Here is a 17,853-nt window from a genome sequence, read left to right as displayed (position 1 = left end):
TGACCACTAGGTCCAGTTGTGACCGACTCGGGGGTTGCGGAGCTCATCTCGCTTTATTGGCCGAGGGAGCTGGCGTACAGCTTCCAAGTCATGTAGCCAGCATGACTAAGCCACTTCTGGCGAACCAGAGCAGTGCACAGAAACGCCGTTTACCTTCCCGCCAGAGCAGTACCTACTTATCTACTTGCACTTTGATGTGCTTTCGAACTGCTAGGTTGCCAGGAGATGGGACCGAGCAACAGGAGCTCACACCGTTGCGGGGATTTGAACCGCCGACCTTCTGATCAGCAAGTCCTAGGCTCTGTGGTTTAATCCACAGGACCACCTGTGTCTCATCCTCGGACTTAAAGGATGCACCAATTGCCATATCTCCAGGTCCCCAGCCTTTCAGGGCACACCAACTGTAAAATCAGGCAGGAGCCTTTTAACAACCCAGCCAACTCCTCTGGGGATGTGGAACCAACCACAGGATGGCTCTTGTCAGCCTACAGTTGGCTGCATTTTTCTGCCAAGACCACAGCTTCCTGCAGCTATAGCAGGAGAGAGCTTAGAATCATAGAATCATAGAGTTGGAAGAGACCACAAGGGCCATCGAGTCCAACCCCCTGCCAAGTAGGAACCACCATCAGAGCACTCCTGACATATGGTTGTCAAGCCTCTGCTTAAAGACCTCCAAAGAGGGAGACTCCACCACACTCCTTGGCAGCATATTCCACTGTCGAACAGCTCTTACTGTCAGGAAGTTCTTCCTAACGTTTAGGTGGAATCTTCTTTCTTGTAGTTTGGATCCATTGCTCCGTGTCCGCTTCTCTGGAGCAGCAGAAAACAACCTTTCTCCCTCCTCTATGTGACATCCTTTTATATATTTGAACATGGCTATCGTTCATCTTTAGCTAGCAGGGCTCATTTTGAGCTATCCAAGGTCCTGGTCTTCCACACCCGCTGCCTAAGAGAGCCTGACCAGGCTTAATCTGCTTGATGTGACCTTGACTATGGCAACCCAACTTCACCAGATACTGCCTGCTTCTTCTGTGCACCTCAAGCACCCACAGAACAGGATAAAGCTAAACTCTGGCAGAATTAAATTTGGTTTTTGAATTGTTTAATGCTGATTATTTTTACTATGCACTTTCAAAAACGTCTTGATATTGTGATGTGTGACTTGTTGGGGTGTGTGTGTGTGTGTGTGTGTGTGTAAACAGCTCTGAGCAGGATATATATAGAAAGGTACCATATCGATAAAATGCCAATGAAACAGGGAGGAACCAGGTTGTGTGGTGGTCTCTAGTCTAGGTTTTTCGTTTTAGCTTTAAATCCACTGCAGATTGCAGGAAGACGTAGAAAAAGAAACTAAACTTCATTTCACTCAGAAACGACACCCCCCTACTTTCACCAAAACATTTATCCGTGTTTTAGAGCTTAAAATGGGCCAGCTTTCTTAGACTGACAACTGCATAATGTACCCAACATGGGGCTGGCCTTAAAGAGAACTCAGGTGCTTCCTGACTTTATTTTTGATATTGGTAATAATAATAATAATAATACCCCGCCCATCTGGCTGGGTTTCCCCGGCCACTCTGGGCGGTTCCCAGCAGAACACTAAAAACAGAATAAAACTTCAAACATTAAAAGCTTCCCTAAACAGGGTTGCCTTCAGATGTCTTCTAAAAGTCAAAGAGTTGTTTATTTCCTTGACATCAGATGGGAGGGCGTTCCATGTGGCAGGCGCCACCACTGAGAAGGCCCTCTGCCTGGTAACCTCACTTCTCGCAGTGAGGGACCCGCCAGAAGGCCCTCAGCGCTGGGCCTCACCGAATGTATCCCACCACACTAGTTACCAGAGTTTTCTTTCAGGTCCAAATCCAAGGCACTAAATCCCTCCTGAAAGGGTTTCACACCTTGGATGCACATTATTTATAAACTCCACTTTTCTCCATATGAATCCCATTGGCATTTACAACCTGTGGACCACGCCTAGCCAACATATGCGGCCAGGAGCAGAACCTTGACTGCAGTTGCTTTTTAAAGGAATGGCAAAAGGGTACCTACGAGGTGGAGAGTTGTCCCACTCGTGACCTCTTGGAGGGTATAAAATTCACCTTTCCCCAAAAATGTTTGGGTGACCATTTAGGGACATCTTGTGGCCTCTGTTGTGTGCTGTTGGTTTTGCTGTACTGTTGGGCTGTACACCGTTAATTTAAAATATTTTACTTCATCCCTTCCAGCCTAGAGGCAGCTCACAAAACATTAAAGCCATTATAGAATCATAGAATCATAGAGTTGGAAGAGACCACAAGGGCCATCGAGTCCAACCCCCTGCCAAGCAGGAAACACCATCAGAGCACTCCTGACATATGGTTGTCAAGCCTCTGCTTAAAGTCCTCCAAAGAAGGAGACTCCACCACACTCCTTGGCAGCAAATTCCACTGTCGAACAGCTCTTACTGTCAGGAAGTTCTTCCTAATGTTTAGGTGGAATCTTCTTTCTTGTAGTTTGGATCCATTGCTCCGTGTCCGCTTCTCTGGAGCAGCAGAAAACAACCTTTCTCCCTCCTCTATGTGACATCCTTTTATATATTTGAACATGGCTATCATATCACCCCTTAACCTCCTCTTCTCCAGGCTAAACATGCCCAGCTCCCTTAGCCGTTCCTCATAAGGCATCGTTTGCAGGCCTTTGACCATTTTGGTTGCCCTCCTCTGGACACGTTCCAGTTTGTCAGTGTCCTTCTTGAACTGTGGTGCCCAGAACTGGACACAGTACTCCAGGTGAGGTCTGACCAGAGCAGAATACAGTAGCATTAAGCAGCATACACAATATAAATAACCACCGCTCCACATTTGCCCCAATTCCTGTCAAATCTATTCAGTACCAAAATCTCCCAAAAAGGGGTGGTGGTGGAGGAGAGTGGAAGATGTAGGAGAAATACACAGAAGATAACTTTTAACGATTTCCCATTTGCACGCTAACCAGCAGATGGCAGAATTGGATAACGTCGTTATTCCAAAGGCTACTGGAAGGAAAGAGAAGCTGAGATCCAGAAGAAAAGTCACATCCAAAGTTGTTTCTCCACTGTCAGCCTGTACTCCCCCCCCCCCCCCGCTGTCATTTCCTTATCTAGAGGTTTGGCAGAGACAGGAGGCCACTGCAGTCTTCTTAAAGAGAGATTGCCAACTCGGGAGTGGATGAGATCAGGAGGCAAAGGCTCTGATCTCAGGCCATCAGAACAGAAAGTTGCTTCATCTAACTTCTCGTTTCCCTGCTGAAACTCATGCCCAGCTCCCCGGTTCATTTCTAACGTTGCTCTGGAGTAAATAAGCAAATGCGATGTTGGATAATTCCAACAAAAACAGTGTTTGTTCACATTGCTGTTGGCTTTTTCGGTTCAAAAGTGATGCACAATTAGGGACTGCTTTTATGTTGTTTTGACAGCAGCTTCCTTTCCACTGAGATGAATGTAAGTTACCTTAAAGAGAGGGGTGCAAGACTCAGGGCTCACTCAGATTTCCTTTCCCACTGTTCTTTCCAGGCACAGTTCCTTTTTTATCCTGACACTTTCCCTGGGAAAACCCGACGGCTGTTTGCCGTGATCAGTGGTAAAACACAGGTTTTCCTAGGGAAAACAGTGTGTGTGTGTGTGTAGAGTGCTCAGACATGGAGCTTTAAAGTCCAGACCTGTGCCGAGAAATGAGCCCAGTGAATGTCATATTTGGTGGAAACCAAACCGCAGCAGAAAGTAAGCGGCGGTGATTGTGATGGATACAGGTTGGAACAGAAACAGCTGCCTTCTTGCAGCCCTAATTGGAATTGACGGTCAATTCTGGATCTAAGAAATATAGACTTTTTATTTGTTTAATAAATTTAGATCTCATTTTTCCTCTAGGGAATTCAATGTGATGTTCAAGGGGTTTTAGGTTGTCACTGATCCAAGTACAGGTCACCTCCAGATCTAGATCTAGCAAGGTTGTTGCCCATTACTGATTTGTCCCTTTTGTCTCTCTTGTCCTCTGAATGTTTCCGAACCAACCAAACACACAGAAGCACCATCATTGGTATTCTGCACTTTCCAACAGCATTCTGTGTTAAGAGTGGTGCTGAGCCTCTTTCTATTTACCTTCCCGGTTGATCAGGATACTTTTGTTTGGTGTACGCCTCCAGAGCTGCATAAACTTTCTCACGTAGCGATTCCACCTCTGCAGGACTAGACAGACCCTTGGCATCTGATGGGGTGAGAGAGCAAGGAGGGGAGGGGAATCATGATTAAAAAACAGCACAGCTATTGCCCACTCCTTATCTGTAGGTTGCAGAATGGCCAAGTGAACTGTAATAGCATCGTGCTCCATGGTGTATGTTAGCTGTGAAACCGTAATTAACTGGAAAAACAGGCAGAGCAATAATATTACCCATCTACCTGAAAGAGACCTCTGAGAAGACACACTGCTGTCCCTAATATATACTATGTGGTAAAGGTAAAGGTGGACAGGGGTGGTGCTGTGGTCTAAACCACTGAGCCTCTTGGGCAGGCTTCATCAACCTCGGCCCTCCAGATGTTTTTGGCCTACAACTCCCATGATCCCTAGCTAGCAGGACCAGTGGACAGGGATGATGGGAATTGTAGTCTCAAAACATCTGGAGGGCCAAGGTTGAGGAAGCCTGCTCTTGGGCTTGCAGATCAGAAGGTCGGCTGTTCAAATCCCCGCAATGGGGTGAGCACTCGTTGCTCTGTCCCAGCTCCTGCCAACCTAGCAGTTCGAAAGCACACCAATGCAATAGGTACTGCTGTGACAGGAAGGTAAACAGCATTTCCGTGTGCTCTGGTTTCCGTCACGTTGTTCCATTGAGCCAGAAGAGGTTTAGTCATGCTGGCTGCATGACCCAGAAAGCTGTGGACAAACACCAGCTCCCTCGGCCTGAAGTGAGATGAGTGCCACACCCCATAGTCACCTTTGACTGGACTTAACCGTCCAGGGGTCCTTTACCTTTTTTACTTTACTATGCGGTACCAGCCAGAAACCAAAAAAGACTGCCTCATGGCCCTTACATGGCAACAGGGGTAAAGGGACCCCTTACCATTAGGTCCAGTTGTGGCCGACTCTGGGGTTGCAGTGCTCATCTCGCTTTATTGGCCAAGGGAGCCGGCGTACAGCATCCGGGTCATGTGGCCAGCATGACTAACCCGCTTCTGGTGAGCCAGAGCAGCGCATGGAAACGCCGTTTGCCTTCCTGCCGGAACGGTACCTATTTATCTATTTGCACTTTGACGTGCTTTCGAACTGCTAGGTTGGCAGGAGCAGGGACCGAGCAACGGGAACTCACCCCGTCGTAGGGATTTGAACCGCTGACCTTCTGATCGGCAAGCCCTAGGCTCAGTGGTTTAACCCACAGTGCCACCCACATCCCTTAGGATGGCCTTAGGCAGGCTTAAAGTGGTATCCCCTTCCTTACAATATGAGGCCTACACGTTTTATTCATCTTTTCTACTGCCATCCCCATTGCTGTTCAGCCATTCCTCTCCATGCATTGCTCCATTTCTGTGCTCTTTAAGCCCCATCTTTCTTCCGTATTTTCCTGCCACTGGACTAACTTGGCTACCTCAGTGCCACATGGATGAATGAGGGAGTGATGGCAAAGCTGGGAGGTTGAGAGAAGTGGGCACCAAGAAGGCCTTTCCCTAGAACCAGCAAGAACAGGCCTGCCCAGGAGCCGCTGCTCAGAACCCAGGGCTAAATTTATTCACGAGTTGATGTGACCCGGACCAGCTTCCCCAGGCACCCACACATACCTGGATTGAACAGGACAATGGCTCGTAGGCACCCCAGCTCAGATTTGTCCATCTGCATGTCTTTCATTTTGGATACCAGCTCAGTAAGGACCCTGTATTAGAGACAAGAGAGGGAATTGGAGAATCAAAGTCTGCAGTGGTGCACTCAGTGTGCAAATAGCAGTCCGAGGTGCCTTCACACCACAGTGTGGAATTGCCAGGCTTAGTACATTCACTTTTCAAGGGGCATCCATATTGTCAGGAGCTGGACTGAGGAGGAATGGCGAAGACCGCCCCCCCCTTCTCCTGACCCTTCCTGAGAACAGGAGGACAGTATAGATTTAGATCAGTGGTTTGCAGAAGGGCATAATTCAGAGGCTGCAGAGGGGAGAAGCTGGGAAATATTGGAACAGGAGCAGCAAGAAGAAGAAAAAGCACTAGGGGAGAGACAGCTGAGAGACTCAGTGTCCTTGGAAAGCATTCCTGACCCCCTCTCCCAGGACCCGGCGTGCACTGAGAGTAGTAGAACAGAAAGCTCAGAGGCAGAAGGCTCCGATTAGCTGGCGCAGGTCTGACGCAGAATAGGGGCAATGCCGGATTTACGTATAAGCTAAACATGCTATAGCTTAGGGCCCCACTCTCTTGGGGGCCCCCAAAAAATTAAAGGAAAAGAATAAATGTACAGTTCCAAAATATAAGATAAAAAACAAATAAAATAAAACCTACATACAGCCAGTGTTTTGTGTTGTGTAGGCTCCTATTTGCTATGTGCAAATGGCTTTAGATACCTATTAGGTCCATAAATTACCATATAGCCTATATTCAACACAAAATACAACGACCATTTGTTGTTGACAAAGGACAGCTGGACATATAAACGGCCCCATTACCTTCAGCCGCTAATAGCCTTTTAGCAGCTAATCCGCTAATCCCTTAAGCCTTTAATAGCCGCTAATAGCTGCTAAACCGCTAATAGCGCTAATCCGCTAAGCCGCTAATGGGCTTGCTTCGCAAGACGAAAAAAACGCTAGGCGAAGAGACTCACGGAACGGATTCTTTTCGTCTTGCGAGGCACCACTGTAGTACCATCATCCAGTCACCATTATCCTGTGTTTTCCATCTTGTTCTTCCACCTTTTCTCAGAGCACAGAAAGCTCACTTTCTTCTGAGTTAAAGAGTGGCACCATCTCTCCATGCACAGGTGGCTTATCCCATCATTCCTGACCATTGGCCATGCTGGACAGGGGAAATGGGGAGGTGTTGTTCAATGGGGTTGAACAACACCTGGAAGGCACAAAGGCACTCATTGACTTTTCCTAAGCACCACCCTTCTTCCTTTCAAAAGGCAGTGGCCTAGCAGTGAACTATCACAGCTCAGCACACATTAATCAGGTCCATTTCTGCAGGCGTCATTTTACACTTCTGCTCCTTTTTAAAGTAGTCTTCTGATTAACACTAAAATAAGAATTTTATTTTTTTTGCTTTGTTGTTGTTGTTTAGTCATTTAGTCGTGTCCGACTCTTTGTGACCCCACGGACCAGAGCACGCCAGGCACTCCTGTCTTCCACTGCCTCTCGCAGTTTGGTCAAACTCATGCTGGTAGCTTCGAGAACACTGTCCCACCATCTCGTCATCTGTCGTCCCCTTCTCCTTGTGCCCTCCATCTTTCCCAACATCAGGGTCTTCTCCAGGGAGTCTTCTCTTCTCATGAGGTGGCCAAAGTATTGGAGCTTCAGCTTCAGGATCTGTCCTTCCAGTGAGCACTCAGGGCTGATTTCCTTCAGAATGGAGAGGTTTGATCTTCTTGCAGTCCATGGGACTCTCAAGAGTCTCCTCCAACACCATAATTCAAAAGCATCAATTCTTCGGCGATCAGCCTTCTTTATGGTCCAGCTCTCACTTCCATACATCACTACTGGGAAAGCTATAGCTTTAACTATACAGACCTTTGTCGGCAAGGTGATTTTCTCTGCTTTTTAAGATGCTGTCTAAGTTTGTCATTGCTTTTCTCCCAAGAAGCAGGCATCTTTTAATTTCATGACTGCTGTCACCATCTGAAGTGAACTGCATATAGCATTTTTTTTTATTTGTGCTATAATTGCTTAAATGAAATAAAGTTATAACATTCCTTTACAAAAAAAGATGGAAGAAATCCTTGCCCACCATATTGTCAAAATTTGTTTTCTCATCTTTTTTTTTAATTGAATGATATAACCAGAAAACCATTTTAGCAGTAATTAAAAGAATGATTAAAAAAATAAACTGGGTGATAAAATAGCATCCACCACCACCAAGTTTATAATGAAGGTGTATTTTGTTTCAAATGCCAACTCAGGTGAACAGGACCTTCTGTTCCCCTTTGCCACCAGTAAATATGTTTGAGCAGCTCATTTTGGCATGAATGGACAGAATATATGGAATACCCCAATAGTGTGGAAAGTCAACTGCAATTCTGCTTATGGTTTATAGTAAATGGGTGTTCATTCATAGTGCTAAGAGACGCTTGCCTGGAAGCAGCTATGCGGGCTGTGCAAACATTACCAGCTTAAAATGCATCTAGGTTGCTCTTTTTATCGACTCGGGTTGAAGGTGGTCTGGGAGAAAATGCAGCGAAACACAGTATTTCAGAAGAAAAGGCAGAATAGATATGGGTTGTGGTCCACCCCACCACCGAAACCATTCCAACCACCCAAAATTTCAACACCTCTTGCGCTGGTTTAACCCCTTTCTGTTTTAGCAATACACATTCTACGAACACCCATCATATCTCTTTAAAATCATTTCTCCTACATATTCCCCGTCTTACCTTAATGGCACGTGTTAATTTATCATTAATAGCTATATTTCCAAGCCTCTTTGTATGATTCTTCCATTTTATATTCTGCTTGCCCCTTCTACTTCCTGGCTATAATAATTCGTGCAGCTGTCAATAAACTTGTGAGCAAGTCCTTCGTCGCCTGTGAACCTTCCACCCCATCATAAATTGATAAAAATGCTAGCTCTGGACTTTTGGTCAGCTTTAACCCCGTGTTGTCTGCTATCTCCTATCCGAGCTTTTTATTCCACCAAATCAACTCAAAGAAGCTGTGAACGTAAGTGCAAACATCAAAACAAGAGTTCAAAAACATGCCTGTCGAAAATGGAGCCCACTCCGGCGCTGTGCGCACTGCTCCGTTGCACATGTAAGCCTGTGGCCAGCAGGATGCCGTCCTGCACGGAGACAGAGCGATGGGAAAAAGAGGCAATCAGCAGCTCATTCCAACCTGGAAGAGAAGACAGGAGTGAAACAGATGCTTCTTATGGGACTTGCCTCCTACAAGCCCTTAATGTGAACTGGATTTATTTGTGTCGGGTGTAGGAAAGCTTTTGCTTGCTTGCTTGCTTGCTTGCTTGCTTATTATTCAGTTCTTAAATTTGTATTCTGCCCTGTGACATTAACATATGAGAGTGCTGGAGGTGAATTAGTTAAACAAGTTACCCAATCAGAACCCAGGGGGGTGGAGTCAGAGGGACTATAAAACCAGCTCTGGGGTGGGTGAAGGGAAGAGTTCGTTGGGAACTCCAGATTGGTTAATATGGGGAGGGATGGTCCTGAAGGAATTGCTGTCCTGAGCCATTTAGAAGACATCCGAAGGCATCCCTGTTTAGGGAAGCTTTTAATATTTGATGAATTATTGTATTTTAATGTTTTGCCGGAAGCCGCCCAGAGTGGCTGGGGAAGCCCAGCCAGGTGAGTAGGGTATAAATTACTACTACTACTACTACTACTATTATTATTATTATTATTATTATATTAATTTAGACACTAAATTTAGCACCAGCTGAAGTTTCCAAACTGTCTTCAGAGACAGCCTACCACTGAGCCTAGGGCTTGCCGATCAAAAGGTCGGCGGTTCGAATCCCCACAATGGGGTGAGCTCCTGTTGCTCGGTCCCGGCTCCTGCCAACCTAGCAGTTCGAAAGCACGTCAAAGTGCAAGTAGATAAATAGGTACCGCTCTGGCGGGAAGGTAAACATCTTGCGCCTTTTTTTAAAAACCGCCAATGCATGCCTATGGGAAACCGTCGATACACAGCGGTGCTTCGCAAGACGAAAAAATTCACAAGACGAAAAAACTCGCAGAACGAATTAATTTCATCTCGCGAGGCACCACTGTATCAACATATAAAGGTTAAACAGCAATCCACTCAACAGTTACAATAATATCTAAACTATAATCAATAAAACAAGGGCAAGCCACAGTACATAAAAGAATACAATACACATTGAGAAGCAGAGGGTGGAGCAAGGCAGGTGGAAGGAGGCCATGCCTGATGGAGTCTCTCCCCTCACCAGGATCCCCTGCCCCGTCCCTCCCCCTCTCAAAAAAACAACAACCCTATTGCCAAAACAGAGTGGCTTATTTCCTGGGGGCAAAGGTGTCCACAGAATGCCCTCTTCATTTTCGACACGTCCCTATTTATTTATTTTCAAATGAGGGAACGGTTAAAGTGCAATCTCGTCGTCACCTGCAGTCTGAAATGGTGCAAAGCAGTAAAATCGGCATGACATGAGCGCTCCGGATGTTGGGTTTCTGCCCTTAATAAAAACTTGCCTCAAGGGATTGAAGGAAGTACAGCAGGGGCAAGGTGAGGGGACCAAGATCCATACCTGCTCGGAGGAGGATAACTTGGTCTTCCAGCGTTAAGTCTGAGAAGTGTGGGATTCGCTTGGCCCATTCCACTAGCGTGAAGAGTTGTTTGTCAGCCGCGTGGCATATGTTGGTGACAGGATCATTGGTCTAAGTGAGAAGCAGGCATGTGGGTGAGTAAATTCAACCGCCACCACCTCGTCGTCATAGCCATCCTGCTCCCATTTACTGAAAGCACCCCAAATACTGAACCCATAAAAAATGCTTGGAAGCAAAAAGGTTTTTGAGTCAGCCATTGGTGCCCATAGGATGGACACAGTGATCCTAGAATGCCTCCAGTATACCTGAAGGAGCGTCTCCATCCCCATCATTCAACTCAGACAATGAGATCCAGCTCCAAGGGCCTTCTGGCGGTTCCCTCACTGCAAGGTTACAGGAAACCAGGCAGAGGGCCTTCTCGGTAGTGGCACCCGCCCTGTAGAACGCCCTCCCATCAGATGTCAAGGAAATAAGCAACTACCTGACTTTTAGAAGACATCTGAAGGCAGCCCTGTTTAGGGAAGTTTTTAATGTTTGATGTTTTATCATGTTTTTAATATTCTGTTGGGAGCCGCCCAGAGTGGCTGGGGTATAAATAATAAATTATTATTATTATTATTATTATTACTCCAATAAACAGCATCTGCAAGTTTCTGCAGTGCTTCAAAAGCCCGCAAAATCTCTTTAACTAAAAGCAGCCATAGAACAAAAGTGATTTGTGTACAGTGGTACCTTGGGTTAAGTACTTAATTCGTTCTGGAGGTCTGTTCTTAACCTGAAACTGTTCTTAACCTGAAGCACCACTTCAGCTAATGGGGCCTCCTGCTGCCACCGCGCCACCAGAGCATGATTTCTGTTCTCATCCTGAAGCAAAGTTCTTAACCCGAGGTAATATTTCTGGGTTAGCGGAGTCTGTAACCTGAAGCGTATGTAACCTGAGGTACCACTGTACACAACACAGGGAGGAATGCTTTCATTTTATCACTTTTTGCTCTCATTTCAAACTCTTAACTGTTGCCACCTTTGGTTCAGGTTATCAGCACTTTTCTCATCCACCATTTATTGGACAATAAGGTAAAGGTAAAGGTACCCCTGCCCGTACGGGCCAGTCTTGACAGACTCTAGGGTTGTGCGCCCATCTCACTCAAGAGGCCAGGGGCCAGCGCTGTCCGGAGACACTTCCGGGTCACGTGGCCAGCGTGACATTGCTGCTCTGGCGAGCCAGAGCTGCACACGGAAACGCCGTTTACCTTCCCGCTAGTAAGCGGTCCCTATTTATCTACTTGCACTTAAGAGTGCTTTCGAACTGCTAGGTTGGCAGGTGCTGGGACCGAACAACGGGAGCGCACCCCGCCGCGGGGATTCGAACTGCCGACCTTTCGATCGGCAAGCCCTAGGTGCTTTTCTCAGGCACTTTATGGGCAATGACCAGCAGGGGAAGCTTTCCTCTCTGTTATCCGTTTTAGCAGCGACACAGGCTGCAACCCCTTGGGATATTCGTAGGTGTCACTCACGACCATGGTTTGGTAGTAGCCATTTAAAAATTTGCAAGGAGAAGACTCTGTACATGGAGACTGTGCAAACCAGAAATTATTGGTGTTAATCCTGCCAACCTAGCAGTTCGAAAGCACGTCAAAGTGCAAGTAGATAAATAGGTACCGCTCCAGCGGGAAGGTAAACGGCGTTTCCGTGCGCTGCTCTGGTTTGCCAGAAGCGGCTTAGTCATGCTGGCCACATGACCCGGAAGCTGTACGCCGGCTCCCTCGGCCAATAAAGTGAGATGAGCACGCAACCCCAGAGTCATCCGTGACTGGACCTAACGGTCAGGGGTCCCTTTACCTTTAATCCAAAATCTAGTGGTTGTTTGTCATGCACACCTGCTAGGGTCTTTGTTTTCATAGTACACACAATTTCTGGTTTGTAACCCCAGCAAAGCTAAATAATCCTGCAACTCAATCAAGTAATTCTTACCTGGATAGATGAATGTGCATATTGCATTTGCAATATGGACTGAATATGGACCCGCCCTGTGGAACGCCCTCCCACTAGATGTCAAAGAGAACAACAACTACCAGACTTTTAGAAGACATCTGAAGGCAGCCCTGTTTAGGGAAATTTAATTAATACTATTACAACTAGTAGTAATAGTAAGTTGTCCAAGTAACAGCCCAGTGCCAAGCAGCCACCTACTGAGTTGTCAGCGTTCACATCACTGTAAGATTCGGTTTTGGGCTCAACAGCCATTTCAGCCTCTAAAATCCTCTCCACAGGCATGTCTTCATTGCTGCTGCCACAGCTGCTTGTAGACTCAGCTTCATTCTCACTCCGCTCTCTGCTTCTCTGCCTCTCCTCTTGAACCGCTGAGTAGGAAAAAATATATATTAAAAAAAACAACCAGTCCAAACATTTCAGGCATGTTAAGTTGTGGGTGAACATATCAGACGACACAGCAATTCTTCAGACAGCTCTTGTTTATTCACAGGCCAGAACAGAACTGAACTGAAGGGTTCAGCCAACCTGTTCAACTACAAAGCAACAGTAACAACTTTCTGTAACTATCCAATCACTGAACGTCACTTTCAATTCCTTATTTGCATATGCGGACCTGAGTGAAAACTATCTACAGAATTCCCCTGCTGGCCCAGGGTGAGAACTTCAGTACATAACAAGGCACCCCACCCCCGTGCCCCTAAATACATTCGCTCCTTTTTCCTCCTCCCTTTCAGCTTGTGCCACGAACAGCCTTCCTCTGTCCACCATGTTTCTTCCCTTTGTGTATTCAAACAGGTCTTCTACAAAGCCCTTCCTGGACCGGGATATATATTTTTTGACACAGAAAAAAGTAGAGTTCTAAAAACCCGTATCAGTTAGGTCAGGGGTCAGCAAGGTTTATCTTGCCTGGGCTAGATCAGTTCCGTGGAGATCCCTTGTGGACCAGATCTCTCTTGTGTGTGAGCATGCGTGCCCGCTATTTCCAGCGTCTGCGCGTGCGATGACGCGATTTTCGGTGCCGCAGAAGTGAGTCTCCGCACCGCGCTGCGCCGATTTAGCGCAGCGCGAGAGCGGGCAACTCAGTTCGGAGCCGGCTAGTGGGCTGGTCAAACGACCTCCGCCGGTCACTTCCGGCCCAGGGGCCTTAAGTTGCTGACCCCTGAGTTAGGTAAAGGTAAAGGGACCCCTGACCATTAGGTCCAGTCATGGACGACTCTGGGGTTGCGGCGCTCATCTCGCTTTATTGGCCGAGGGAACCGGCGTACAGCTTCCGGGTCATGTGGCCAGCATGAGCGAACCGCTTCTGGCGAACCAGAGCAGCGCACGGAAACGCCGTTTACCTTCCCGCCGGAACGGTACCTATTTATCTACTTGTACTTTGACGTGCTTTCGAACTGCTAGGTTGGCAGGAGCAGGGACTGAGCAACGGGAGCTCACCGCCGATTCAAACCGCCGACCTTTCGATCGGCAAGCCCTAGGCTCTGTGGTTTAACCCACAGCGGCACCCTCGTCCCTTCCTGAGTTAGGTAAATCAAGCCAATTCACATCAGCTTGTTTATTTCGCACGATTTCTTCCTCTTTGCTAGTCCTGGGGAGGGAAGGAGGAAATGTGTGTTGACGTATATGTAAAACTCACCAACAAGCCTGCCGATGTCTACTTGAAAGTAGGGAGTAGACAAAAGACAAAGTAGCAATGCAACCTCCTTGTCTACTAGTAAGCTTGGAGATTGCATGGCTCAGCTGCCGTCGCCACTGTGCGAGTGCAGCAATGCTGCCATGAGGTTGTACCACAGCTAAAACTCAAAGCAAATCTCAGGCTCTTCTCAGCCAAACCAATTCGAAAGAGTGGTGGGGTGTGTGTGTGTGACAGCCTCGCAGCTTGTACAATACATTCTCCCTATCTCTTCGCATACACAACTCAAGAAGCACCAAATCCCTATCGTGAGAAATGTTACTGCGGCTTCAACATCGACGCCCTCCCATCAGATGTCAAGGAAATAAACAACTATTTGACTTTTAGAAGACATCTGAAGGCAGCCCTGTTTAGGGAAGTTTTTAGTGTTTGATCTGTTATCGCTTTTATTATTATTATTAATAATAATAATAATAATAATAATAATATTCTGTTGAGAGCCACCCAGAGTGGCTGGGGAAACCCAGCCAGATGAGTGGGGTATAAATATATTATTATTATTATTATTATTATCATTATTATTATTAATAATAATAATAATAATAATAATTAGACTGATTATTTGGTCTCCATCCTGGATCCTCATGAAAACCCTGAGCGGAACTGCTTATTTTTTTGGAAGAAACCAGCCTCGGTTTAACACCTGGCAATTCACTTTGCACTCTGCAAGAAATGAGTGCTCTGGTTGGAGTGAGATTTTTGGTTTGCAATTTGCATTTTGTTTCCTGCTACTAGCAGAGGCAGCCTTAGGTGGGACATCCATTAGCTTTCCTGTTCTCTTTTGTACAGACAGTGTTGAGGACTGAAGTGTCTGTTTCTTTCTATTTTAGCTATACGCCACCTTGAATCCCTGTCAGGGGAAAAGGTAGAATATAAATACAGTCATACCTTGGGTTACAGCTGCTTCAGGTAGCGTTTCTTCAGGTTGCGGACTGCCAAAACCCGGAAGTACAGTGGTGCCTCGCAAGACGAAAAGAATCCGTTCCGCGAGTCTCTTCGTCTTGCGGTTTTTCCGTCTTGCGAAGCAACCCTATTAGCGGATTAGCGGATTAGCGCTATTAGCGGTTTAGCGGCTATTAAAGGCTTAAGGATTAGCGGATTAGCTGCTAAAAGGCTATTAGCAGCTTAGTGCCTTAGAAAAAGGGGGTGGGGAGCGGGAAAAAATCGCAAGAATCGCAAGACATTTTCGTCTTGCGAAGCAAGCCCATAGAGAAATTCGTCTTGCGAAGCGCATTGAAAAACGGAAAACCCTTTCGTCTAGCGGGTTTTCCGTCTTGCGAGGCATTCGTCTTGCGGGGCACCACTGTACTTTAAATAACACTTTTTGTATGACATAAAGACAAGTATACACATTTCTTTAAAAATTATTACTCCTCAACAAAGACGTTACGCCAGTGAACAATCCAGCTTTGTTTAGGTTGATGCTTGTAAAATCTGATGGCTCTTCAATAAACAGAACCATAGTATTGACTTTGTCATCGGACTTTCTTTCCTTTAAGTAACAAAGCAAGCATGCTACAGTAATGTGGCTTCTTGAAAAGCTTCTATCCACTTTTGTGCTGAATGGAGGTCATGCGCTTTGAATATATAAAATAAAGTATTCTTGTGCAGCAAATGGAAAAGTTTAGATTCCGAGTGTTCATCTTTGACTTCAGCAACTGTAAATCCCAATAAAGGCTGGCTTTCCAATGCAGCCACATCCTCACTAGCAGCATATGTGTAGAGCACCTTATTTTTTATCACAAACCACAGGTGTTTCCATGGTTTTTTGCTGCCCTTTGATCTGTATAAATAGCCACTCATTGAAGAATCTTCTGTATTTGCAGATACCGTATAAGACGCACCAGACCAAAAGACGCATCTAGTTTTTGGAGGAGGAAAACAAGAAAAAAAATATTCTGAATCTCAGAAGCCAGAACAGCAAGATGGATTGCTGTGCAGTGAAAGCAGCAATCCCTCTTGCTGTTCTGGCTTCTGGGATAGCTGCACAGCCTGCATTCGCTCCATAAGATGCACACACATTTCCCCTTACTTTTTAGGACGGAAAAAGTGAGTCTTATAGAGCAAAAAATACGGTACTTCCTTAAGAGCAGCTGGGATCTTTTTCTGCTTTCTTCCAGATGGGATACTGTGCAACACTGTGGATAAGGTGCTAGACGGAGTTCTGTGATTTACCAGAACGAGTTTCTTCCGGGTTTCGGGGGTCACGCATGCACAGAAACGCTGAATTGCAACCCGCGCATGCGCAGACACACAGATGCACAGACATGGGTTGCGAATGCTGCGGGTTGCGAATGTGCATCCCACACGGATCGCATTCGCAACCAGAGCGTCCACTGTATAAATATCTCTGGCCCAGAGATGGAAAGAAGATAAAGTGCCCACCAGAGAAGAATGGCAGATCAAGTTGATGGATTATGCTGAATTGGCCAAAATGACCAGAGGAATCAGAACTCAGGAAGTCCAAAATTTCAATAAGGAATAGGGAAAATGTGTAATTTGTAAAATTTGTAATTTATAAAGTTTAAATTGTTAGTAGGATTGGAATCACATTGGTAGTTTAATGAATTTTGGACACAATGGAGAGGTAAAATATTTGGATTATTATAAAAGATGCAGGAGGAAATGATTAACAGTAGGACCCACAAAGGGGAGAAGAGAAGTACAAGAGATTCTTTGGAATCTTGTATCTGTGTTGTATGTTTGATATGTGACTGTAAAATTTTAATCTGAAAAAACAAATAAATAAATATATAAAATATAAAATATAAAATATAAAATATAAAACTGTGCTTTTTTCTGGGGGGACGCAGGGGTATGCATACCCTGAAACATTTTGTGAATCTTTGTACTTTTGTCCATTTACTGTTTTTATTTTCCCCGATTTGAACTAAAAATGGTGATTTTCTTGAGTCAAAATGAGAGTACCCCTAAACATTTTTAAAGGAAAAAAGCACTAAATAATATAAATAAATATAAATATAAATATAAATATATAAATATAAATATAAATAATATAAATATCAATATAAATATGTTTGCCCTGCAGTGTATTCACTCCCAACTACTGTGGGACTGGTTCATCTAGTGCAGTGATAGAACAGAGATTCTGGGCTACCAATTGTCCGGCTTATTCCGGCCAGCGCAACCAAGGATGGAGCGTGTGTGTTGTGCCTCCCCAAACGGACGTACCTTCCCTCTTCATCCCCATCGCTAGACATTTCTGGTAGCGGCAGTACTGGCAGCGATTCCGTTGGCGCTTGTCAATCAGGCAGTCCTTGTTATCACGGCATGTGTAGATGAGGTCCTTCCTGATGGTCCGTTTGAAGAAGCCTTTGCAGCCTTCGCAGCTGTATACCCCATAGTGCTTCCCTGGCAAGAAGGCAGAAGCACATGTCAGGAGACGAGAGCAAGCGATTCGAGGGAGGTGCAGAGAGGCAGTGGTGGACTTTGGGCTCTCAAATTTCAGCGGCACCCTGGGCAACACTAAAATTCGCCTCTCTCGCTCCGTTCTACGGTGTTGATTTAGCAACCCCTGCCCATGGAGTAACGAAGAGTCGGACACGACTAAACGACTAAACAATGTGAAAGCCACCATGGAGTTTTGCGTTCTAGCAACGTTTTATATCTATTCCATACCTCATAAATTGATTTCCTTATAGTGTGGTTTAAGAAGCCTCTATGAATTTTAACCTTATCATACCACAAATACGCGTGCCATCCGAATCTGTTATCATA

The 17,853-nt window shown here is 45.8% G+C and overlaps 1 protein-coding gene across 2 annotated transcripts in view; it reads right to left on the bottom strand.

Annotated features, from left to right (window-relative positions):
• RXRG (retinoid X receptor gamma) overlaps positions 1-17,853 on the bottom strand; it is a 74,974-nt gene that overhangs the window by 3,193 nt on the left and 53,928 nt on the right. For both annotated transcript variants that reach the window (XM_083445345.1, XM_083445346.1), the window contains exons 4-9: positions 17,308-17,487; positions 12,621-12,790; positions 10,412-10,541; positions 8,892-9,024; positions 5,783-5,874; positions 4,115-4,220 (exon numbers count right to left, since the gene is read on the bottom strand). In XM_083445345.1, the coding sequence (XP_083301471.1) occupies positions 4,115-4,220; positions 5,783-5,874; positions 8,892-9,024; positions 10,412-10,541; positions 12,621-12,790; positions 17,308-17,487 (811 nt within the window). The remainder of the gene's footprint in view (positions 1-4,114; positions 4,221-5,782; positions 5,875-8,891; positions 9,025-10,411; positions 10,542-12,620; positions 12,791-17,307; positions 17,488-17,853) is intronic.

This window comes from Podarcis tiliguerta (genome assembly GCF_965153285.1).
Source record: "Podarcis tiliguerta genome assembly, chromosome: 6".
Classification (NCBI taxonomy): Eukaryota; Metazoa; Chordata; class Lepidosauria; order Squamata; family Lacertidae; genus Podarcis; species Podarcis tiliguerta.
Note: the sequence above shows the minus strand (reverse complement) of the source record. Positions and strands in the feature narration are given on the sequence as shown.